Source organism: Dipodomys ordii, unplaced genomic scaffold, assembly GCF_000151885.1.
Source record: "Dipodomys ordii isolate 6190 unplaced genomic scaffold, Dord_2.0 Scaffold33, whole genome shotgun sequence".
NCBI classification, from domain to species: Eukaryota; Metazoa; Chordata; class Mammalia; order Rodentia; family Heteromyidae; genus Dipodomys; species Dipodomys ordii.
The window spans coordinates 4,595,216-4,619,844 of record NW_012267249.1 but is presented as its reverse complement, the minus strand read 5'-3'; the positions used below and the strand labels follow the sequence as shown (position 1 = coordinate 4,619,844).

General features: G+C 43.8%; 1 protein-coding gene across 1 annotated transcript; it reads left to right on the top strand.

The window, feature by feature from the left end:
- The first annotated feature begins 14,398 nt into the window (after positions 1–14,398).
- On the top strand, positions 14,399–20,614 carry LOC105986039 (L-amino-acid oxidase-like). The gene is made up of 7 exons (XM_013016777.1): positions 14,399–14,429; positions 15,821–16,035; positions 16,429–16,541; positions 17,866–18,067; positions 18,633–18,701; positions 18,912–19,048; positions 19,795–20,614. The coding sequence occupies exons 1-7, from the start codon at positions 14,399–14,401 to the stop codon at positions 20,612–20,614; spliced, it is 1,587 nt and encodes a 528-aa protein (XP_012872231.1).
- The last annotated feature ends 4,015 nt before the right edge of the window (positions 20,615–24,629 follow it).

Genomic DNA, 24,629 nt, shown 5'->3' with positions numbered 1-24,629 from the left:
TATAGGCATAAGACACTGGTTCCCAGCTCTGTGTATGTGTGTGTGTGTGTGTGTGTGTGTGTGTGTGTGTGTGTGTAGAATCTGTAGATCGATGGCATATCATTCAAACCTTGTACTGACAATTTGTGTTTCCTCTGGTTTTGTCCTAGTCAATATAGCTAGAGGTTTATCAAGTGTATTGCTTATTGATTGACATGGGATTTTTCCTCATCTTTTTCCCAAGCTGACCTCCAACCACAATCCTCCCAATCTCTACCTCCCGAGTAGCTGGGATTACAAATATGAGTCACTGTGTCTCTAAATGTACTGCATTCTAATTGATTGCCCATCCATTTAGTCTATTCTTTATTGAAAGAAAGGTGTAAAGCTGGTTGTAAAGATAGATTGCGCTATGTCTCCTTGCAGTTCATCAGCCTTGCCTTACACTTTTGAAAGTGTATCATATAAAGAATTGATCATGTGATGAGTTGATCCCTTTATTGTTATTGAAAGACTTTCTCTGTCTCTGATAATATATTATATCCATTATTATATATATTATAAATATATATACTATAAACACATACTATAAATATATATTATAAATATATATTATATAATATATACATATATATATATTTACTCTGAAGTGTATCTTGTCTCATCTTACTATAGCAACTCTAATGTTCCCTTGATTGGTGTACGCATGGTCATCTTTCCCCATCCTTTTACTTTTGACCTATTTGTTTATAATGCATTTTTGTTAGTGGCCTATCTTATAATCACTGCTTTTTAAATTTGGACCCTTTATATTTAAAGTGATAAATAATGAAGTTATGTTCAAGTCTGCCTTCTTGCTATTTCTTTTCTCTTTATCTCTTCTTCCCTGTGTTCCTTTTCCTGTCTTTTTTTCTTTTTGTCTGAGACCTGGACTCAAACTTGGTTCCCTGATGCTTTCAGTCATTGGCTGAACTTCTGCTGAGCCATGCCTCCAACCCCCTGCCTTATTTTTGATGAGTTGAATGGTTTTTTAAAAATCACCTTATGCTAGGTGCTGGTTTCTCATCCCTGCAATCCTAGCTATTCAGGAGGCTGAAATCTGAGGATCATAGCTCAAAGCCAGCCAAAGAAGGAAAGTCTGTGAGACTATTATCTCCAATTAGCCACCAGAAAGCCAGAAGTAGCACTGTGGCTCAAAGTGGTAGAGCACTAGCCTTGAGCAAAAGAGCTCAGGGACAGTGCCCAGGCCTTGAGTTCAAGCCCCATCACTGACAAAAAAAATGACCTTTATTAGCTTATTAGCTAGAATTGTTTGTTGATGGGGTGATGTTTAGTGATTACTTTTGGGGTCGTGGTATGAAATAATGGTTGTTAATGGGTTTATGGTATGCAATGTTATCATATCACAGCTTACTTGGTTAAGCCACTTAAAGCAAAGTACAAGGACTTTTACAATAGCTCACTTGCATTTCTCTCCTCACAGCCCTTATGCTATTTTTTTGCCACACATTTTATGCACCTTCTGAACTCTACATTACATCAAAATTATCTTGTATTTGGCAATTCATACTCTTTTAAAGAGATTTAAATAAATTTTGAGAACATATACTAGTGTGGTCACTAACCTTTGAGCATCCTTTATTCCTTTAGGCAGATATAGATTGCCATTGGTTTCCTTTCTCTTCTGCCTCTAGTTTGCCTTGACACTCCTAACAATGTGGCTCTGCTGGCTAAAGTTCTTTTAGCTTGAAGATGTCTTCACTGTACCTTTATTTTCTGAGAGGCATTTTTTTGGTAAACAATTCTAGCTTGTGTTTTCCTTTCAGTGCATTAAAGATGTGGCTCCATAGTTACCTTACTTGCTTTGTTCCTGCTGAAAAATCAGCTGTCATGTGAATTTTTCCCCTGTGTATGGAGTCTGACAGTTCAACACTAGCTCCAGAATGGTGGAAGTATGTGTATGTGTGTGTGTGTGTGTGTGTGTGTGTGTGTGTGTGTGTGTGTGTGTGTGTGTGAAACAGAGAGAGAGAGAGAGAGAGAGAGAGAGAGAGACTGGATGGGTTATCACAAATCCTTGTACGACCCATTCAATGTTTCTCCAAGGTTGTTTCTGGAAACGCAATCATCTACCTGGGGACAATTCCTCTCATCCAACACTTTCATTTACAACACTCTGATAAACATATTTTCAGGTGCTGGTGGCTCATGCCTGTAATCTTCTCTAAGCCTAGCCACCCAGGAGACTAAAATCTAGAGGATGGCAGTTTGAGGCCAGCAGAGGTGGAAAAGTCCTTGAGACTCTATCTAAAAATTAAAGTGAAAAGCAGAGCTAGAGGGTATGTCTAAAGTGGTTGACTGCCAAGCCTTGAGTGGAAAAAAAGCTAAGCAAGAGTAAGGCCCTGAGTTCAAGCCCCATTACGAGCGCACACATACACACACACACACACACACACACACACACACACACTTTCATTGAGGGCACTCACTTTGAGCATTTCCATATAACAGAGATGGCTTCACATTATTTTCCAGTTCAAAGGCAGTTGTTTCTCCCCACATTCACCAAGTCCCAATTATCAAACCAACCTATTGACTAGTGTCAACTCTAATCTCTAAACCACTTCATCTTCCAAACAAAAAGAATAATCATGTGCCTTGCCCCAAAAGAAGGTTTCCTCTGTCCCAGTGTTTTCAGGGATACGCCAAGATGGAGCAGTCCTGCTATAGCTGTCCACTCTCACGAGGTGCCTCCATAACACACAGAATCATCTGTAGACCAGGCATGAGCTTTCCGGTCCTCATCCATCAGTCACTGGGGATTGATAACCAGGAGACAGTCAGCTGAGGAAAAGAGAGCAGCAGCTGGCCACTTGGGCTCTTTCTTGTGCCTTTCAGGTCTTCCAGAACCCAATTTTTTACATACCACTTCCACTTAATGACATGAAATGACTGTGCCACCAACTTTATGACCTGGTAAGTAAAATCACTCCATGTTCATGATTGGAGCTCAGGACATATGGTAATTTGGTGGCTCATATTTGGTGGTTCACATATCAGAAGATTTTGTATTGTTAAGACATCTATCCTCAATTGGTCTGTGAATTCAGTGCATCTCTGTCATAATTCTGGCTGACATTTTTTCAGGAGTTGCTAAAGTAATCATAAACTCATGAGAAAAATCAAGAGGCCCAGTATATGTGAAACAATCTTGAAAGGGAACAAAGTTAAGCCTCATGCTTTCCAATGTCAAAACCTACCACAAAGTTATAGTACTTAAAACAGTATGGTGGAGTTGGGATGTAGCTCAGTGGCAAAGCACTTGAATTGTTAGGATTACAAGTATGAGTACCAGTGCTGGCTCTTTTTTTGAATGGTATTGAGGATTGGACCCAGGGCCTCATCTTGCTAGGCAGGTACTCTACCACTAGAACCATGTCTCCCGCCTGTCAATTGATTATTTACAAAGATGCAAAGATTATTTAATTTGGGAGGCTTTTCAGAAAAAAAAATAGTTCTGAGGAAATGAATGTGTGTGTGTGTGTGTGTGTGTGTGTGTGTGTGTGTGTAAAAGAATGAAAGAGGGGCCCTATCATATGTTATTTACAAAACTCACTTCAAAATGGATCAAAGAAAAACAATTAAAATAAACCACAAGGGTGGATTTTTTATAACAGTTGGTTATATAATGGATCCTTAGGTATATTCCAAAAGCTATAAAACAAAACAAAAAAGATAAATTAGAGATTATCAAAAAGTAAAACTTCTATGCTACAAAAGATACCAGTGAAAAAGGTGAAAAAGAAACCACAGTGGAAATATATGTGCAAATAATTTATTTTATAAAGCACATGCATCCACAGCATATTAAAAAAAACCTCTCACAAGTCAATAATTAAGGGAGGAACAACCTACTGGGGGAGAGGGGAGGGAGAGACAGAAAGAGAGAGAGAGAGAGAGAGAGAGAGTTAGTTCTCCAAAGAGGATAGATGAAAAACCATGGAAAGATGCTCACCATCAACAACAATCATCAGGAAAATAGAAATTAAAACCACAGCCAGATGCCACTCCCCACCCATGAGAATGGCTATAATCAAAACACAAAGAATGGTAAATGATGCTGAGAGCGAAGAGAACTCTCACCCAGGGCTAATGGGAAGCAAAAATAGTGTAGGCCCTTTTGAATTTGTTTGGCAATTCTTCCAAAGGTTAAATGGAGAGTTGCGTAACTCAGTAGCTATATTCCTAAGAATCATACTAAGAGAAATGAAAGCTGAAAGTCCACACAAAATCTTGTGCAGGAATATTTAGAGCAATACTGTTCATAAAAGCCACAGTGGGAAAAAGTCCACAATGAAATCATGAATAAACAACAAGCAGCATCTCCATGAAAGGAATGCTATTTAGCCATTAAAAAGAATGAGTTCAGTACAATACTACCACATAGATAAACCTTAAAGGCATTATGTTAATTGAAGGAAGCCAGTTATAGAAGATCATACATTTTTGTCATTCTGTTCAAATAAATTTTCCAGAATTAGTAGATTGGGGATAGAAAACAGATTATGGTGGTTTAGGATGGAGGGGATGAGGAGAGAGGAGGAAAGGTGACTTAAGGATATCATATTTCTTCTTGGAATGATTAAAAATGTTTTAAAACTATGGTGATGATTGAACAACTTTGTGAATACACTTTAAATCATTGTGGTATTTACTTCAAATGAATGAATTGTAGGTAGGTTTCATTAGGTAGCTGATGAAGAGAACACCATGTGATATTCAGGTAGGAAAAGAAGTTTATTTACTGAACTGCTGACCCCCACAGTGCTTGGTGGAGAGGCATGGCTGAAAAGGGGAGACCCACCCCCAGACCAGGACTTATCTAGGCCAAGGACTGGAAGAGGCGAGGCCAGGTGGGGGAAAGGTGTGGCCACATAGGATCTGGATGTGACCTCAGGGCCTGGTCAGATGGGAAGCATGACCAGAGGTAGCCCAGGATGTGACCTAGCAGGAGAAGGAGGCGAATGCTTCCAGGTGTGCCACTTATTTAGGTGCCACAAGTCCCCACTCACTACAATTTCTGCTTTTACCCCGCCTATAAAAGCTCTGCTACAAAATATCAGTTAAGTCCTTCCCCCAGAAATTCTAATCTATAAATTGCAGGGAGATAGTGATCTAAATAATCCTTGAGCATTAACTCCCACAGGCACAAGAGAAGTTGCCACTGCTACAGTAGCATATTCAAAATGTCCAGTTAAGGGCTGGGAAGGTGGCTCTGTGGTAGAGTGCCTACCTTCCATGCATGAGGCCTGGCTTTGATTCCTCAGCACCACATAAGCAGAAAAAGCCAAAGTGGCACTGTGGCTCAAGTGGTATAGTGCTAGCCTTGAACTGAAGAGCTGATGGACAACACTCAGGCCTTGAGTTCAGGCCCCACAACTGGCAAAAAACAAAGCAAAACAAAATATCCAGTTAAAAGAGTATAAGAAAATAAATAGCTCTTTCCAGTTATCTGAGACATCTGGACATCATCATCAAAAAGGTAAGGTCTTTTCATTTCTGAAACATACCCAATGAGTTTTGCCAAAAAAATTGTTAAAAACCATCCCATTTCAAAAACCTCTATTTTGCTGATGAGAACAAAAAGGGGAAAGTGTATTGTTCTATTAGTAATTAACTCCCCTTAAGAGTCTTCACAGCAAAATAAACTGCTAGCAGTCATCCAATTGCTTAAAAATAAACCTTCTTTTAATCTCATTAGAACTCATTCCCAATTGTCCAGTTCTTTATCTCAGGGCAGTAAGTTTGTTGATCATAAGTGTTCCCTCTACTATTAAAAGGAACAATGCTCTTACCAAACTTTCCTAATTAGGAACAAGGACAAGCCATTGTACAACACAGTAACCTTACACCCAAGTCTCATTCAAATAATAAAAAAGGGGAATTAGGTGTAAGTCACTGAACCCCTAAAGAACAGATAGTAATGGCATTACATAGCCTTAATTTTGAAAATTTGAATTTTTCCATCCCAATACTTCAACAGCAGATAAATATTGGGAGGATTTGAAAAAATTGCTATCTTTATATCAACCTCTATGGTGGAAGGATGACACTGATAACTACAAACATAGAACTGTCAGAGTATGGCGCAGTGGCTATGCTTGTGTGTCCACAGGTTCTGTAGACATCCTGCTACCAGCCCAGAAACTAAAACCCCAGGAATGAAAAGAAGATCATCTAGATAAACCTCTGGAGGAATTCCTCAAGAGGATGAGGATAACTCAAGGCACTGGGAAAACAGCCTGAATCAGAGCAAGGGACCATTCCCACCTCGGGGAAGATGAAGTTGTTTTCTTAAGAAGCTGAGAGATGCTTACAGGACAATAGACAGGAAATTAATGCAATGTCTTTGTTTGTAATGATGATGGTGCTTATTCATACTGCTAGTGCCTTCTGCACAGTAGTAGCATGGGGGAGGGTGTCTAATACTGGTTAAACCCTAGTACTGAAATTGCACTGTAATATGTAACAACTCAGAAATTCGACCTGTCCTTTGGTTTAAAACCACAGGTGAAATATTTAGTCAGAGAAAGCTTGAGTGGCTACCAATAAACATATCCAATTAGTCTAAGAGAGATAATTTCCAGTTTGGTACAGTTAAACTTATGGCCTATCCCTAGGATGAGGGAAAATTAAATTGTTCCAAAATACAGAAAGGCCACCCATAAGATGGTGTTCTTACAGGAAAAAAAATATCACTGTACATTTGGCCCCTGAGTCAGAATTGACCAGATCTTCAAACTTATGGCTTCAATTGGCCACCAATACTACAAATAAAACTTTTTTTGCATCAAGGAAAACCCTCCTATACAAAATATCCTATTGCAAAATTTAGTAGAACTTGCTGTCAGTTTAGAAGGGTATAAAAATATATCTTAAGATGAAATCAATCAGAAAATGAAATATTAGAGAATGAATTAACTTTGCACTTTGAGTTTATAGTCCACCATGAATGTTCAGGTTTCAACTGTGTAGATGACCTTAGTAACTGTTCCTCTGTAACAAGATTCGACTTGTCTAAAGGAAAAAAACTTGTCATTGGCTAGTCTTTCTTCTGTAGGGGAAACGTTCATCATTATCTGAAGAAAATTTCTTCAGGACTCAAGTTATGTTGGGAGGATGGTGCCTCTGCTACTTAGCAATTTGGCCCATCAGAATAAGGAATGAATGAAATGTGATCTACCCCCAAATTTGTGATGACAACCTGTGCTATTAAATACCCGCTGATAAGGCTGTAGCTGCCCTTCCCTGGACTTGTAATTGGTGTCCACAAAGAACTTAGTAGGTTAGCTTGTATTTTTAGCAAAGTGACAAATGTCAGGACATGAAGGAGTTGGGAACAGGAATTTTACAAAATCAAGCTGCCATAGATTATTTGCTATTAAAAAAATCACTTAGGATTTGAAGGATTGTGTTGCTTTAATATAACTGACAATTCTCAAAAGCTTCAGAACCAACTAGAATAGCTCAAAAAGAAATTTAGCAAGTTAAAAGTCAGTAATAACTGGAGACTCCCAGAATGGTTTTCCTGGCTTTGGCCCCTTCTGGGCCCAATAGTTTCTACCTTAGGGATCATTCTGCTAGCTCCCTGCTTGTCTCAGTGTTTATTTTCTAGCATCCAGCATATGTTAGCTCAAGCAGAAATGAAATTTATACTGTCTCAGATAATTAAAAAAGGGGGGGAGGTTGAAGAGCCTTGTGGCCAACCTGTGAGGTCTAAAAGGGCTGGATGGGAACACCAATCTCAGTAAAGCTCCCAGGACCTTGGAGTTGGGGCACTGGCAAGACCAAGCAGTTTAGACCAAACAGAGGCTCAATTATTACCCTAAGTGTGTGTTTAAGATGAGAGTTTGTTAACTATTGGAATGTTTATTATTTTAGCTTCCTAAGATAAGGAAGTTAATTATCACTTGTATGCAAACTATGCCTCACATTAATGGGTAGCCCTAGCCTTTGCACCAAGCTTCAGTCCCCTCCTCCTGTGCGAAACTCAATTTAAAAAAAATGCTTGTTAATGGGGAATCAGATCCCATGGCAGGAATTGCTTTGGGTCCTCTGGTGCCCCAAAATCTTGGTTCTTCAGCTCTGTCTCCCATCATTGCACTGTCTCCAGTCACGGCAGATTATGACAAGAAATGAGAGCCAAAAGGCCACACAAAATCTTGTTCAGGAATATTTAGAGCAGCACTGTTCATAAAAGTCACAGTGGGGAAAAGACAAATAGCCCACAATGAAACCATGAATAAATAAAATGCAGCATCTCCATGAAAGGAATACTGTTTAGCCATTAAAAGGAATGAGGACCAGTACAATACCACAACATAGATAAGCCTTAAAAGCATTATTTAACTAATTGAAAGAAGCCATTTATAATAGATCATATATCTTGTTATTCTGTTCATATAAAATTAGTTGATGCAGAGACAGAAAGCTGATGATGGTGGCCTAAGATGGAAGGGATAGGGAGAAAGGAGTAAAGATTACTTAAGGATATCATATTTTGGGTCTGGGAAGGTGGCTCAGTGGTAGAGTGCTTGCCTTGCATGCCTGAGGCCCTGGGTTCGATTCCTCAGCACCACATAAGCAAAAAGAAAAAATCCGGAAGTGGCGCTGTGGCTCAAGTGGTAGAGTGCTAGCCTTGAGTTGAAGAGCTGAGGGACAGTGCCCAGGCCCAGAGTTCAGGCCCCACGACCGGACCCCCCCAAAAAAAGGGATATCATATTTCTTCTTGGAGTGATTAAAATGTTTTAAAACTATGGTGATGGTTGAGCAACTCTGAATACACTTTAAATCATTGAGGTGCTTACTTTAAATGGACCAATTGAATCTCAATAAAGATTTCTGCCAAAACAAAAGACAGTAGGAAACAGAGAAGGAAAGAAAGAGCCTGAACTACGTCCAATAGTTGCAATGTACACCTAGGTCTCCACAGGCCATTGCATTTTTGTAATAGGTCCCCCAAGAAGCCTTGTGGTAACAGAATTACCTCCTTTTTAAAGACATTATAGGCAGTGATGCTGTGGCTCAAGCGGTAGAGCGCTTGCCTTGAGCTGAAGAGTGTAAGGACAGCGCCCAAGCCCAGAGTTCAAGCCCCATGACTGACAAAAAAATAAAAATAAAAAAATAAAGACATTATAGTTTTGTGCAGTCCTATCTCAACCTAAATCCTAGCTCCAATAGTAGGCTTGGGAGAATACCACAGGCAGGTGCTGTGTCAGGCTCTTCACACACATCATGAATTCACCATTAAGATACCTTAGGAGGCTGGGTAGAGTGGCATACCACTCTAATTCTTGTACTCAGGAGTCTGAGATAGGAGGATCATGTGTTCAAGGCCATCCTGAGCTATATTGTGAGACCTCAAAAAAATACACCCAGAAAACCAGGAAGTTGGCAGCATCGGCCCCATGTTTACAGACAAGTAACCATAAGCTCAGAGAAGTATAAATCCTGTGTGAAAGACTGACCCCACCTTGTTTTCCCAGGTGCATACAGATACAGGAAAGCCATATGTGCAGACTGCTTGACACAGGCAGGGCAAGCTACCTAAGCCTGGTTGTAAATAGCCCCTTGTGGCCCCAACTGAGAGGGCCCCCCTCCCGCCCACCTAATAGCCTTTTCATTAACCTCTGCCTCCATGTTCAGACCTCATAAAAACCCAACTCCTGTTCTACCTCTTTGCACAGTCTCTAAGCCTGGGGGGAGGCTGTGCCACTTGCTGCTATATCTCAATACAGTCCTCCCCTGTGGAAGATCAGGTCTGGACAATTATGTTCCTTTCTCCTCCATTTTCTTAATATATGGTGCCAAAACCCAGGAAAGAAGTGCCAAGAATAACTGGGTCCCCTCTACCCGCCTCCTGGCCACCTCTTATCAAGCCTTTTACACTCACTCTTTCTGAGACCTCTCCCCACCAGGAGCACAGAGCCCCCTGTGCCTTTTCCTCCTCCATCTGCCTCTTCATTTTCCCTCTCTTCTGTCCCTCAACTCTGATCTCCAGGCACAAGGCTCTTTGCTGTTTGATGAGCGACTCCATCCACCACCGAAAAGCCTTCAGGACAAGGTAACCAGCCATGGAGGCACACTGACACAAATCAGGGAACTCCAAGAAGTCCCCCCATGAACCTGGGGACTCCAAGAAGTCCCCCACTCTTCTGTGGGGTCTCCAGAGACTCCAGGAATCTCTTTGCTCACCCCTGAAATCCTTTAATTAGAACTTTGGGGATGCTTTCTCCTAATTATTGGAGCCCATTTATTTGCCTTGCCAAAGCTTCAGGGATGCCTGAAGCAACAAGACAGGCCATCCCATAGATCCTACAAAATTTTCCAAAATGGGTTCTCAATTGCAGCCCCTCAGAATTAATTCACTCATGTATATAAATCTGGCCTCAGAACAAACTCCAGCCCAAGTCTGGTACTTTTGATTTTAACTGTCTGACATAAAATGCAATAGCAAGGGGTCCAAGGTCCCCAAACCCATGCCCACCTCTGCTCATCCTGTTTTGCTCACTAAGTACTTCTCTGACCTCTCTCTGCTTGAGAGAGGCCTATCCTGCCTTGCTCACCAAGCCCTTCTCTGCCATAAGCCAGCTATAGCCTCTAAAAAGGTAATTTCCTTGCCTTGTAGCAGCTCAATTTCTCTCTCTGTGTCTGTGTGTGTGTCTCTCTTTCTCCCTCTCCCTCTCCCCCTCTTTTTCAACTTTTGCTCTAGTAACTACATTCTTTCCTTCTGCAGTTGGTAAACTGTCTGTGTTAGCCTGACATGTAGTCTGTCCTCTAAACAAACTCCCTCTGTGCCCGTCTACAGGCCTGTGTGGCTGACACAAGGTGGGGGTAGGCATAAGCCTCCAAAGGTAAAAACAAGCTAACAGCCCTGCTTAAACTCTCTCTAAGCAAGCCCTTCTCTCTTTCTTACAAATCACTCTTTAACTCCACCAGACAGACAATCCCCCCAGTCCTCAGAAAAGTTGAAGAGGGCTAATAAAATCCTTAAGAAAATTTTAACCCACCTAACCCTGGAGCTCAAACAAGGCTGGGTTAAACTTTTACCCCTATGGCTTCTTCCTCATAAACCTTACCAAATAAGCCCCTTAAAACTTACACATTTCCCAACTCCCTTCTCTGGCAAATATACCTTCTTGCCTTCTAGACCCTAAATAAATGGGCCTCTGCTCTTGCTCTTTCACTAATCTATGATTAACAGTGGCTGGCAGGCTGGCTGACTAACACATGGGGGCCAGCTTCTCTCTCTTACTTCTCTCTCTTTTTCCTACCCCAAAATCCCATAATAAAAACAAAGTCCTTTTTTGTCTTTGGGACTCAGACAATAATCCAATCCTTTTCTCTTTCTTGAGTCCACTCACTTCAGAATCTGGGTTAAAAGAAAAAGGAAGTAGTAAAAGAAATGAGACTCAGCCCCATTCCTATCCAACTGTGATGGAAAACACCAGTGATGAGATAAGAAAATATAAAGAAAGAAGGAAGTCAGTAAAGAAAGTCTTGGGAAAGGAATTGAGGAAACAAAAAATGGATTCCTTTGGATAAAAAAAAAGGATTTGGGAAAAATTACCTTAAATGTTTGTTACAAAATGGAAAGACAAACCTCAGAAGGTTTGAGTATGTAGCACATGGTATAAGTATACCTTAAAGGATAGAGCTTATGAGTAAAGTTGGTATGTAATCAACTTGGCTGTGATTTAACTAAGGTCAAGATTAATACACTGATGTAAAACCAGCATCTCATTCTTTATGTCCATCTATGAAAGTAATTGTGCATTATTAAGTTTGTCACACAAAACTAAGTGACAACTAAACCAAAGTTCACTTAAGTGTTTGTTAATGTTACAGTCCTTCAGTTGAACATCATTTAACCTGAATGCCATTTTTCCCTGTTTAATGTCTGTTTCCCAAGTAATTAGTATCCTAAAGTGCTATGTTCAGTTAAAACCAAACTAGATTGTTTAATCAGTTGCTCTTTTAACTCTATTGCTTACTGAGTTTATTATTACAGATTTTATCCTATGTAGTATTTAGTCAGACTCACAGAGGAACAGGTGAATCTTACAAGTTTGTCAGATTTAACTTTGATTCTTCATAAGTTTCAGGTAAGCCCTACTTAAAAACTATTCCTATTGATCTCCTTGTTGCTTAATTTGGGAATAACAGGGGCACAAGACTCCATAAACCCCTCCAATGTGGGATTCAGCCAACTGAGACAGCAATCAATGAGCAACACTAAATATCATCCCAGTAAGGAGAAGAGACCCTGCCCCCAGGACACACCTGGATGGTCCTGGAGACCAGGGACCACACAGAGGCAGTTGGGAAGAACTTCTCAGCTAAGAGGAGATGGTGTCAGATCCCAAATAGAGTCACTGGTGCTTGTCCTTTCAAAAGTGATCAAAAGCCAGGAAATCAAAAGAAAATAGTTCATAAGCATGCCTATCTAATATCCATACCTGTTTACCTTCTAACTGGAGAGAGACTTACATTCTTGCCTTTGTTACTTGGTATTTCTATTTCCTGTCCATACTATACAGTCCAGACATCTATAGTCCAGTTATATGGAAGTTCTTCCTTCCCTAAAATAGGCTACAACTGGGATTATGCTCCATATGGAACTTTTCTGGCATGTGCCCTGGGTCTGTTTTCCTGTGTTATTCATACCAACTAGTCCTGCCCCCTAGTCAGCCTTTTGCCTGATCTCACCTTTTTCAAAAATTTCTCTTTGATAGGATAACAGCCCTCACTCAGGCAACTAGAGACTTCACTTCTGCTGTCCTGCCCTACCAAGCCCAGACCTGGACCCTGAAGACCCCAGTGACTCGGATACCCCCATGTCAGCAGGAAGTAGCCAAAAAAGACCACAACACCCCTCAACTTTTTATACTCCTTCAGGGTTTCAAATGATGGGACTCTGCTTTGTTCTCATAACTCCATGTATACATCCAAAGACCTTATATGAAGGACTGGCTTCTCCCTTATTGGCTCATTTTTCTATGTATCCAAAGATGGAATATGAAGGATTGACCCCCACTCTGTGTCTCTGATAAACAGTCCTCCCCTATAGAGGATTGAATCTGGCCTTTTTCCTTCCTTTCTCCTCTATTTTCCCAACAGTATGTCTATAGACATATGGCTATGATAGCATAAAGAGTAGGCTTTGAGGTTAGTTCAGTGGATACCATTGCTATTGCCCTTTCCTTTGTTACTCCTGATGCCAGGGTCCAAGACCTGGGCCCTGGAGTGTCCCTACTCCCACCCCTACCCCCTTCTGAGCCCCATGATGCAGACTGGGTGGGTGATTTCTGCCCAGTTCTCTTGCTGCCATCCTGACGCTGCTCCCACTGTGCCCAGAGAATAAAATCTGCTCTTGGCACTGCAACCAGCTGGCCCAGGTCCTCAGGGGAAGGAGCGCCAATGCCAGAGCGCTTCACTGTGCCTAAGGGGGTCTTAGAGGGCTCAAAAGAAGGGGCTAAAGACACTCTACAAATAGGCCAGCCATGCAGAAGGCCAGGAGGGCTTAGGCTGTAAGGAGCCCTGTAGCCAAGCTGTGAGGTCTGAAGGGACTGAGAGATTGGTGTTCCAATCTCTCCCGGGACGCTGGGTATTGGGGCCCAGGAAACCAGCAGTCTAGGCAATGCAGAGGCTCAAATTAGTACCCTAAGTGTGTTTAAGACAAGTTATGCCTCATGTTAATAGTTATAACCCTAGCCTTCGCACCTATCTTCAGTCTCCTCACCCTGTACTAAACTCAATAAAAAATGCTTATTAATGGAGTCATCAGGATTCCTGATGGCAGGAATTGCTTCAGGTCCCATTGTCTCTTAAAACCTCAGTTTTTGGCCTTGTTTCCCATCATTGTACTGCTCCTGGTTGGGAAATATTGGGACAATGTACCCTTCCACGAAGCTACTGGACAGATCTCTGCTATGGACAGACTCACAGTAAAACAGAAGGATCCACAATAGAGAACAGTGGGAACAGGAAGATCCTCCATTGGGAGCTTTGGCCTACACTGGGAGCTCAAATGCTGAGTGTATAACCCAGCCTTCAACATATCTGGGAAGTGATCACAGCTGCTGTTGGATGGCCCATGTGCTCCCATACCCCTTCTCCCCATTTAATGGGAGCTAAGGTCTGGGTTGGAAAAAGAAGCTTTACCTAGAAGGATCAGAAGGTGAGGCTGAGGGTGGAGTCAATTACTGCAGGCATCTCACCTGACAGACCAGGCCTTGAGGGCAGGGCTACTCGGCTTGATCCAGCCAATAGGACCAGGGGCAGATTGGTGGGATAAGGGCCAATTACTGCTGAAGTGGAGCTGGTTTCTCATAAATAGAGGGACAACTGTTTGGAGCTCAGCATGAGCTGCAGAGCCATGGCCAAGATGACCGGTAAGTGACAGCACTTCTCTAGATCTGAGCAAGAAGAAGCTGAGGAAAGATATGTTGGATACCAAAATGAGGCAAGCAACCCAATTGGGGAGATGGATACAAGTCAAGAGGTTTGGGCTGGGTCTGAGGACAAGTCTTGAGAAGAGGGCCATGCCAGAAGAGAACTGAGACTGGGTTGGATCTGGACTGAGGACCAGGGATGAGTTGGAGGTGTTAAAAATGACTTGATAGCTGGGCACCAGTGGTTCATACCTGTAATCCTAGCTACTCAAGGGTCTGAGATCTGAGGATCATAGTTCAGGAAAGTCCGTAAGACTCTTATCTCCAATAAACTACTCAGAAAAAGCCTGAAGTTGTACTGTAGCTTAAGTGGTAGAGTACTAGCCTTGAGCACAGAGAGGCTCAGGGACAGCCCAGGCCCTGAGTTCATACCCTGGAACTAGCAAAAAAAAAGTGTTACTTGATAGAATGGAGATGGTCTGGAGATGGTTAGGGGCATTCAAGGAGAAGGACATGGGGGCTGAGATGGATATGGTGACCTCTCAAAGAAGTGGGAACATTTGTTGGGTGGAGGGTTGAAGTAGGTCTGGGGATGGAGAGTGAAATGTGGTTTGAGGAGTCATTTCTCCAGGCTTGGTCACCCCTCTCCTGTTTTCTGAGGGTTTGTCCCAGTGGAACATTCTCTTGGCATTGAGAAAGATTTGCACTGGGAGCCAGATGGATTTCCTGTATCTTTTCAGCAGGTGCCCCCTTCCTTCTGGAAGCTTCAGCTGTGCCACATGTACAAAGATCAGAATCCCCCCCCTAAAAAACTAGAGCTACTAGAAAGAATACAGTGTATACAGTTTCTGCTGTTCCCGCGTAGGGGCAGGTGACACTGTCAAACACTCAGGTGAATTTGTACATCAGGATGTTTCATTGTACAGAAGATGATCAAGTGCCTTGGGACATGTTGCAAGGTAGTGATCAACAATAAGAGCAATGGTTTCTGATCTTAGTGTCATAGTCCAAACCTAGAAACTTTGGGGGGCACCAGGAGGCCAAAGAACAATAGGACTGCTCACTTACCACAGGTTACTCCCCCATTCCCCATCTTCCATGCAACTATGCCTTCCTCTCCCTTCTTCCCTTCTTCTCCCTCCCTCTCTCCCTCTCTCCCTCTCTCTCTTACACACAGTACATAATATATATATACATACATACATACATACCCCACATATCATACTCATCTCCACAAAGTCACAAATATATCCATCTGTAACCATATACTTGCAACACATAGCTCTAATGATTCACAGATGCATGCAGCTATACCCATCCTGTACAGAGAAGGCAGAGTCTAGAGCCGGAGCCCCAAAAAGGCTAACAACCATGATTTTCTCTGTCTCCAGGAATTCTGATCTTGGGGCTTCTTTTGGCCACCTCCAGCTGCCTGGCCTACTTTGAGGACCTGGCCAAGTGCTTTCAGGACCCGGAGTATGAGGCTTTATTAGCCACAGCCCGGGGCGGCCTTCGCTCCTCCCCACTGCCCAAGCATGTGATTGTAGTGGGAGCTGGCATGTCAGGCCTGTCAGCAGCAAAGACCCTACAAGATGCTGGCCACCAGGTGAGACAGCCTTGAAGGGGTTCGAGTCATTTACTCCCATTTTCCTCCTTGTATTGAAAAAGAAAAAGTAGAGTGATAGTCAACTTTTGGCCAACTACAGATAACCCACTGGGCCTCCAATGCCCTTCAACCCTAAGTCATGGCCAACTGCTATTTGTGTCCTCACAAAGTGAAGAGCTGTGCTAGCAGGTGGGGCCAAGAAATGAGAGGTACCCTCTCCTGGCCCACCTGGAGCTCTCCTGGAAGCAGCAGCCTCAGCAGTTATCCTGCATGACTGGGACCTGGTGATGGGGATTTCAGGCCAGAGCATGTGGCCATGTGGAGTTAAAGAGCAGAGGCTGGGGAGAAGGAATAGCAGGTCTCTGAGATGACAGCAGCTTCTCTGGCCTCTAGGTAACCATCTTAGAGACCAGTGACCGCATTGGGGGTCGAGTGTTCACATTCAGGAACAAGGAGGAGGGCTGGTACTATGATCTGGGGGCAATGAGAATTCCAAAATCCCACAGGTAAGTCTGAGAAGAGGGCTGGAGCAAAGGGCACATGGGAAGAGGAAGAGGTGGGAGGGTACCTGACACCATCATGTCAAAGCCCTTTGAGATTCCCTGTGTCAGGTGATTCCATTCGAAATCAGGACTAATGCCTGATCCCCCACCTAACAGACTAGAACAAGGCTCGGGGCCTAGGATCTCATAAGAACTAACAACTATAATCATTACCATTAGCGCATTAAACAATGAGCAGTTTCTTATATGTCAGTTATTATTGTTAATTATTATTTGTTGAGTGTTAACTTTCTGCTAGGCTCTGTACTAAGCATTAGATTTATATTATTTGTCATTTTATAGTAATTATAGAGTTGTTGATCTTCACAGCCTTATAAGCAGGTAGGCAGACAGACAGGTAGGCAGCAGGCAGATAGACAGACAGACAGACAGACAGATGATACTATTTTTGTGCCCACACTAGGGCTTGAACTCAGGACCTCAAGCTTTCCCTTTGCTTTTTCACTCAATGCTTGCACTCTACACTTGAGCCAAACCTCCACTTTCAGCTTTTTTTCCTAGTTAATTGGAGAGAAAAATCTCATGCATTTGTCTACCTGGACTGGCTTTAAACCATAACCCTAAAATCTCAGCCTCTTGAGTAGCTAGGAATATAGGCATGAGCTACAGGTATCTAACAACCATATATTTTGATTCTCCTCCTCTCGTTCCTCTCGTTTATGAATCAAGAAACTGAGCTCAGAAATATTAAGTGGTTTACCCATGTTTCACCTAAGAGAAAGTGACAGAGCTTCTCCTTAAGATCAAATCATATGACCAGCCCCCAGCCATTTTTTGTCTGGTGTTCAGACTTCCAATCCAAAAAGATCTCCTGCCTGGTATCCTCTTTTTGTGTGTATGTGTTTTAATGTAAATTAAACACAGGTTTCTCTCCAAATCACTGAAAGAAAAAACCAACCTAACTAGCCCAAACTAGAATCACTGAATGTGACCTCAAACTTCCTTAGAAATACATCTGAAACAGAAGGCCTGCATGTCTACTATCCATACTTATAAATTAGTATTTCCTAAAGGATCTTAATTCAGTGATGTGTGAACACCCCTCACCCTCTATGTCCCCCAGGACAAAACAGAAATTCAAAAAGGAAATAAATGCTTACTGCAAGAGGAAAAGGAGATCTGAGTTGCAAGAGTAATTAGTCTAAGTTCCCTGGGCACAAGAAGAAACTGGTTTCCTGGAAGTACATTCCACTGCGAAGCCAGCAGAAACAAGGATGGGGGGAAGGGATGGAAAGGGCGGGCAACATTGTGTCTGTCTCTGCTCCAGGCTGGCCCATTTCTTCATCAAGAAGTTTGGCTTGAAGTTGAACAAGTTCATCCAATCTGACAACAACACTTGGTATCTTTTCAATGGACATCGCTATCGTGAATGGGAGGTCAAAGCCAATCCAGGGCTCTTGGGCTATTCTGTGAAAGCCACAGAGAAGGGCAAGAGTGCTCTGGATCTCTTCCACCAATCCATCATGAAGGTGCCTACTGCATTATCCCAGCTAGGACTAGAAGGAAGAGGGTCTGACCTAAAGTCCCCTGCCAACTGGTGAATGGATACAGGTCCCCTGCTTGGTGCTCTTCCTTCTAACATCCCATAACAATATTACTACCCTCAATCCCTCCTCCAGTCCCTTCTCTTCTCCTGTCCCTGGGTGGGCCAATGGCCTAGTACTTGATGAGAATTAGGGGCAAAGGGGAATAGTAGATCAGACAATCTTTTAGAATAACTCAGTCCTTCTGAGTCACATTGAAGATCTGTGGTGCCCTAAACTTAGTTTCTAAAAGGTCTTTGAATGAAAAAGAGATAATTGGGGGTGGGGAGGAGGGAGTAAGGGGCATGTAGAAATACCTGGAGCTAGGTTCTCCTAGTGCTTCCTTGCTTCCAACTCTTCAAGAGACATCATCCAGAGAATCCAAGAGTCCTGGCCTGGAATCTAACCTGCTCCCTCTTCCTTTCCCCGTAGCCTTGTCCACAGCAGCCTGGCTGCTCTTGGCAGTCCTCAGGCTCCACTTGATGGTAGTACCTTTCCTTCCCTTCTGCAGCTCAAGCGAGGTCTAAACACATTCAACTGCAGCCACCTGCTGTCCTTTTATGATTCCTACTCCACCAAGGTAAGACAAAGATATCCCGAGATGGAGGTGGGCTGGTGGGTTCTGAGCAGTCCCCTGAGAGAGCAGGATACTCTCACTGCCAAAGCCTTTGTCTCCTGATGACCAGGAGGACTCCCCTGAAGGTGCTCACCCTCACCAGGCCCAGACCCCACTAAAGCCCTTTCCTCTATCCCCACACTCCCACCTCGGGCACCCCTCTCCCACCCACAGGCTTACCTGCTGAAGGAAGGGATGCTGAGCGCAGAAGCAGTGAGACTGATCGGGGATCTGATGAATGAGAACGGTGGATACTACAAGTCCTTCCTGGAGTCCCTGCGGAGTGCTAGCATCTTCTCCAAAAGTGACGAGTGAGCTAACCTGGTGCCAGGATGATTCTTTTTCCCAACACTGATTTATCAGCTATGTACTGTGTGCCAAGCACTTAGCAGGAACTATCCCATTTAATCCTTTGGATCAATCCTTTCTATTATTCTGTGCCAGTTCTCCAGTAAAGGTATGAGTTGTTAACTTACCCATGTTCATACAACATGGGCTTGGACTGAGGTCTGACTCCAGACCTGGGGTTGTAAGACTCCTGAGAAGCAGAATTGCTGTATGACTGAGTGCGTGGGCTCCAATGCTAGAGACTGCCCATGTGATCTTGGGAAAGTTGCTTCTCTCTGAGTCATTAATTGAGAAGGCAGAACAGAGCTGGGCCCTGGTGGCTCACACCTGTAATCTTAGCTACTCAGGAGGCTGAGACCTGAGGATCATGGTTCAAAGCCAGTCGAGGCAGGAAAGTTTGTGAGACTCTTAACTTCATTTAACCACCAAAAAGCCAGAAGTGGATCTGTGGCTCAAGTGCAAGAGCACTAGCTTTGAGTAAAACAAGCTCAGAGACAGCACCCAATCCCTGAGTTCAAGTCCAGGACTGCCCCCCCACACACACACCACACAGACACACACAGACACATACACACACACACAAGGTAGCAATATAAGAAGTGTTCAGCCCAGCATGCAGGGAGCTAGTTCCCTCTCCTTTTAGACTAGCAGCGAAGCTAGCAATGAAGCTAGCTGTCATCCACCTCTCCTCTTCTCTTCGCCCCTGCAGATTTTTCGAGATCACCGGTGGCTTAGACCAGCTCCCCAATGCCCTCAGTGCCAGCCTGAAGCCTGGCACCATCCATCTGGGGGCCAAGGTGGAAAGGGTGGTGAGGGCTGGGCCTGAGGTCCGAGTTTTGTACCGCACGGATGGGCCGAGTTCAGAGCTGCACAACCTCACCGCTGACTATGTCATCATCTCTGCCTCCGCCAAGGCCACGCGGCTCATCGACTTCCAGCCACCACTGTCCCCAGAGAAGAGAGACGCGCTGCGCTCCATACATTACACCAGCGCCAGCAAGGTGGTTTTGGCCTGCAATGAGCGCTTCTGGGAACGCGACGGTATCCGGGGAGGAGCCTCCATCACTGACCGGCCCTCGCGGTACATCTACTACCCCAGCCACCGTTTCCCAGGGGGCAAGGGCGTCCTGCTGGCCTCCTACACGGTGGACGACGACTCCTCCTTCCTCACCGCCATGAAGCCCAAGCAGTTGGTAGACACTGTCCTGGACGATCTGGCGGCTGTGCACCAGATACCCAAGGAGGAGCTGCAGCGCCTGTGTCCTTCCTCGGTGATCAAGCACTGGTCGCTGGACCCCCTCTCCCTCGGTGCCTTTTCGGAGTTCACACCTTACCAGTTCGTGGACTATTCCAAGCCGCTCTTCCAGCCAGAGGGCCGCATCTACTTTGCGGGCGAGCACACCTCCCTGCCCCATGCCTGGATCGACACTGCCATTAAGTCTGGCCTCAGGGCTGCCAGGAACATCCAAGCCGCAGTGGACCAGGAGGTCGTAGGCGGGACAGGGGCCTCTGCAGAAGGCTCTCCCTAACATCCAGGAAAGCTTCTTCCCCAAGAGCAGTCTCTGAGGGAGTCTGGCAGGAGCAGGCAGGAGGGAGGGAGGAGAAGGCAGAGACTCAAGAGAGAGGTCACCATTGGTCCCTTGGCCCACAAGCAGGAACCCAAAAAGCGCCAGGCAAAGAAGCCAGATGGCAAGTTAGCAAGAAACATCATCCCCTTTCCTGTGTTCCTCCCCTGCCAGCCCCTCTTCAGAAAGGAAGCAACAGAGCCCAGAGTGTATTTTCTCCCCAACTACACTTGCGGCAACCTCACAGGCTCAGATTGTATCTTTTCGGTTGTCCTGAATTTTCCATGATAAACGCTATGCACCTGCAACTTCTTTCTGCCTGTCAACATTTATTAAGCCTTTACCAAATGTCTGGCACTGTACTGAGCACAGAAAGATAGAGAACGAATCACGCTATGAATCAAACTTCCACTTCACCTTTGTCCCTATAGGTGCCAAGGCCAGCTCCAAATCTGGCTCCGTTTTTTTTTCTGTATCCCAAGTTCTTGCAGACCAAGGGATATTCCTGGATATTTTCATCCAATTAGGCAAAAGGGGAAAGTAAATCAAGTTTTTACTTCTCTGTCTCTCTGTCTGTCTCTCTGTCATTTCCTGTCTTTCTCCCTCTCTCTCTCCCCCCTTTTTCTCTCTCAGAGAAGACCCTGTAGGTAACGCCATAAAATATTGATATTGAGTTGTGTTAATGATTATAAGAAGAGGAATAGAGAAAGATAATGTACATTTTCAGTTCTAAAGCCCTGGACTAATTTTTTTTCTAGTTTTAAATTCACTGCTACATTGGTCAGGACTTTTTTCAGTTTTAATTGATAGAAACCAAACTCAAACAAATTTGAGAACAAAGGAAATGTTTGGGCTCCTATTTCTAGGAAGTTCAGGATGAATCTGAACTGGTTCCCTTCACCCAGAGTGACAGGACTCAGGGCAGAAAAGATGTCATGAAAATTTTCCCTCTTCTTGACTCAACATACTAGATTGAACAGAGTTTCCCAAATTCATGTCAGAGTGAGCAAATGTGACTGGATCGTGAAATATGACATTTGCAAATGTAATCAAGCTAAAGTGATATCAACTTAAAGTAGGCCCTAATCCAATGATTTATGTCCTGATAAGAAGAAGACAATCTGAGTCTCTTCATGTAGAGGGAAAATAGCCATGTGAATGGAGTCAGAAAGATGTATCTACAAAGCAAGTGACACTGAAGATTTCTAGAAACCATCTAAAGCTAGGAGACATACATAGAACCAATTCCTCCTCAGAAGCCCTAAAAGAGCCAGCCCTGCCAACACCTTGACCTTAAACTTCTTCTAGTCTATAGAATCATGAAAAATAAATTCCTGCTGTTTTATGTCATCCAAGATTGTGATGCTTTGTTATGCCAACCCTAGGAAATTGATATAGCTTCCTTCTTTTCTCCTCCAGCAAACAGCATTGTCACAAGCAATACAATGATCGTTTTTCCATATAAAAAAAGAAATAATTCCTCTTTCCTGTCTCTCTCTAATGTATATACATATATACATATATATATTAGAACCTGGGCACTGTCCCTGAGCTTCTCTGTGCTCAAGCTAGTACTCTACCACTGAGCCACAGAACCACTTCTGGCTTTTTCTGAGTAGTTTGTTGGAGATAAGAGTTTCACAGACTTTCCTGCCTGACTGGTTTTGAACCACAATCCTCAGATCTCAGCTTCCTGAATAGCTAGAATTAACAAACTTGAGCCACTGGTGCCAGGCTATCACTACCTTCTTGATCAGGGGCATACACCTTAGTCTAGATTAACAGCTCCAGTAGCCACTGCAAGCGAGGAAAGAGACAGGCTCTTAAGAATCTTGGGCAGAAGTTGGGTACTGATGTAATCCTAGCTACTAAGAAGGCTCCTGAAGATCGTGTCTTGAAGACAGCCAAGGCAAGAAAGTCTATAAGATTCTTATCTCTAATTAACCACTAAAAGCCAGAAGTGGAATTGTGGCACTAGAGTGCCAGCCTTGAGCATAGAAGCTCAGGGACAGCACCCAGGCCTTGAGTTCAAACTCTAGGACCAACACACACACACACACACACACACACACACACACACACACAATTAGAAAAACCAGGTGCCAGTGACTCATGGTGCCATCAGAAATCTGTGTGTATGGTGTTGCACTGTGAGGACTGTGGTTCAAAGCCAGACACGAAAGTCTGTGAGTCTCTAATCTCAATTAGCCACTAAGACAAACAAAACAAAACAAAAAAGCCAGAAGTGGAGCTGTGGTTCAAGTAGTAGAATGCTAGCCTTGAGTATAAAAACCCAGGGACATGGACTAGAAAGGTGGCTCAGTGGTAGAGCACTTGTCTTGCATGCATGAGGCCCTGGGTTCAATTCCTCAGCACCACATAAACAGAGAAAGCCAGAAGTGGAGCTATGGCTCAACTGGTAGAGCACTAGCCTTGAGCTGAAGAGCTGAGGGACAGCACCCAGGCCCAGAGTTGAAGCCCCACGACCGACCAAAAAAACAAACAAACCAGGGACAGTGACCAGGCCCTGAGTTCAAGCCCCAGGACCAGCCCTGCCCTGCCCCCCCCAAAAAAAAAGAATTAGAAAAGTTGTTTTGCTTTAAGATATATAAAAAAAGAATTCCTATAGAGTCCGTAATGTCTGCGTGGGTTAATTGTTTAGTCTAATTTACAAATTAAATAAAAAGATCACATAGATCTTTTGTAGTAAAATGTGTGCCAAGGCTATTTTGAGTGTTATCTCAGTGCCTAGTATGTGTGAGATCCTGGGATTAGTCTCAACAAAGAAAATCAAGGAAGCAAGCAAGCAAACAAGCAAGCAAGCAAGCAAAGAAGGAAAGAAGGAAGGAAGAAAGGAAGGAAGGAAGTGAGGGAGGGAGAGAGGGAGGGAGGCACAGAAAAGGGTGGAAGGAGAAAGGGAAGGTGGAAGGGGAGGAGGGAAGGGTGAGGAAGGAAAAAAGGAAGGAGGAAGGAAAGAAAGAAAGAAAGGAAGAAAGAAAGGAAGGAAGGAAGGAGAAAGAAAAAGAAAGGAAGGAAGGAAGAAGAGGGAGGGAGGGAGGGAGGGAGGGACCACAGTTAGATCTAATATCTTCAAAATTGCCTACCTCAGAAGAACTGAAAAGCTCACTCCCTTGAACCTGCGATCGTCTGATTGCCCTACTTCACACTAGGGTTCTGGCTCTTACCTGTCTCACCAGGGCTAAAAAAAAAAAAAAGAAGAAGTAAATAAACTTGTGAGAACCCCTGGAGCTGAGCTGTAAGGCCTAAAAAGGGTTAAGAGATCCGAATGCCATCTCTGACAGCATTCAGAAGGCTGAGAACTGTGCCCAGGAAAGGTCAGACCAACAGAAGTAAAAATTACTGCCCTAAGTGTGTGTTTAAGTTACAGCTGTTTGGACACTAAGAGCTTAAACCTTGGAGGTAAGATGAGAATCTGTACTAAGGCTGGAATATTTATTGCTTCCCTCCACTTCCTAAGATAAGGAAGTCAGTTGTCACTGGTATACAAACTATGCCTCATGTTTATGATTATAACCCTAGCCTTTGCACGTATCTTTAGTCTCCTTGCCCTGTACTAAACTCACAGTAGGAATCACATTGGGTCTCCTGGTCCCCTAAAATCTCGCTTCTTCATCCCAGTCTCCCATTATGGTATTGTTCCTGGTCATGGTGGGTTGTTACAAAACTGGTGATGCTGTAGGAAGATGAAAAGGAAAAGGACTACAGTTCCTGGGAAGATTAGGAAATTGCTTTCTGTGGAAATGGTCCCATGGTAAGGTGGCATGGATGTGGGAGTGGGGAGGCGAGAGGCTGCCTCTCCCGGTCCCCCAGGCTGCTCTGCCATTGGCAAGCATCTGATACTGAAGATCTCCCAGCTCAAGTACAATGGGAATGTTGGCATCACTCTGGGACTTCTCGATCAACTTGAGCTCCCAGGCCTACTCACAAGAGGAGCGCAGGGCAAGACAGTTCTCTTTTA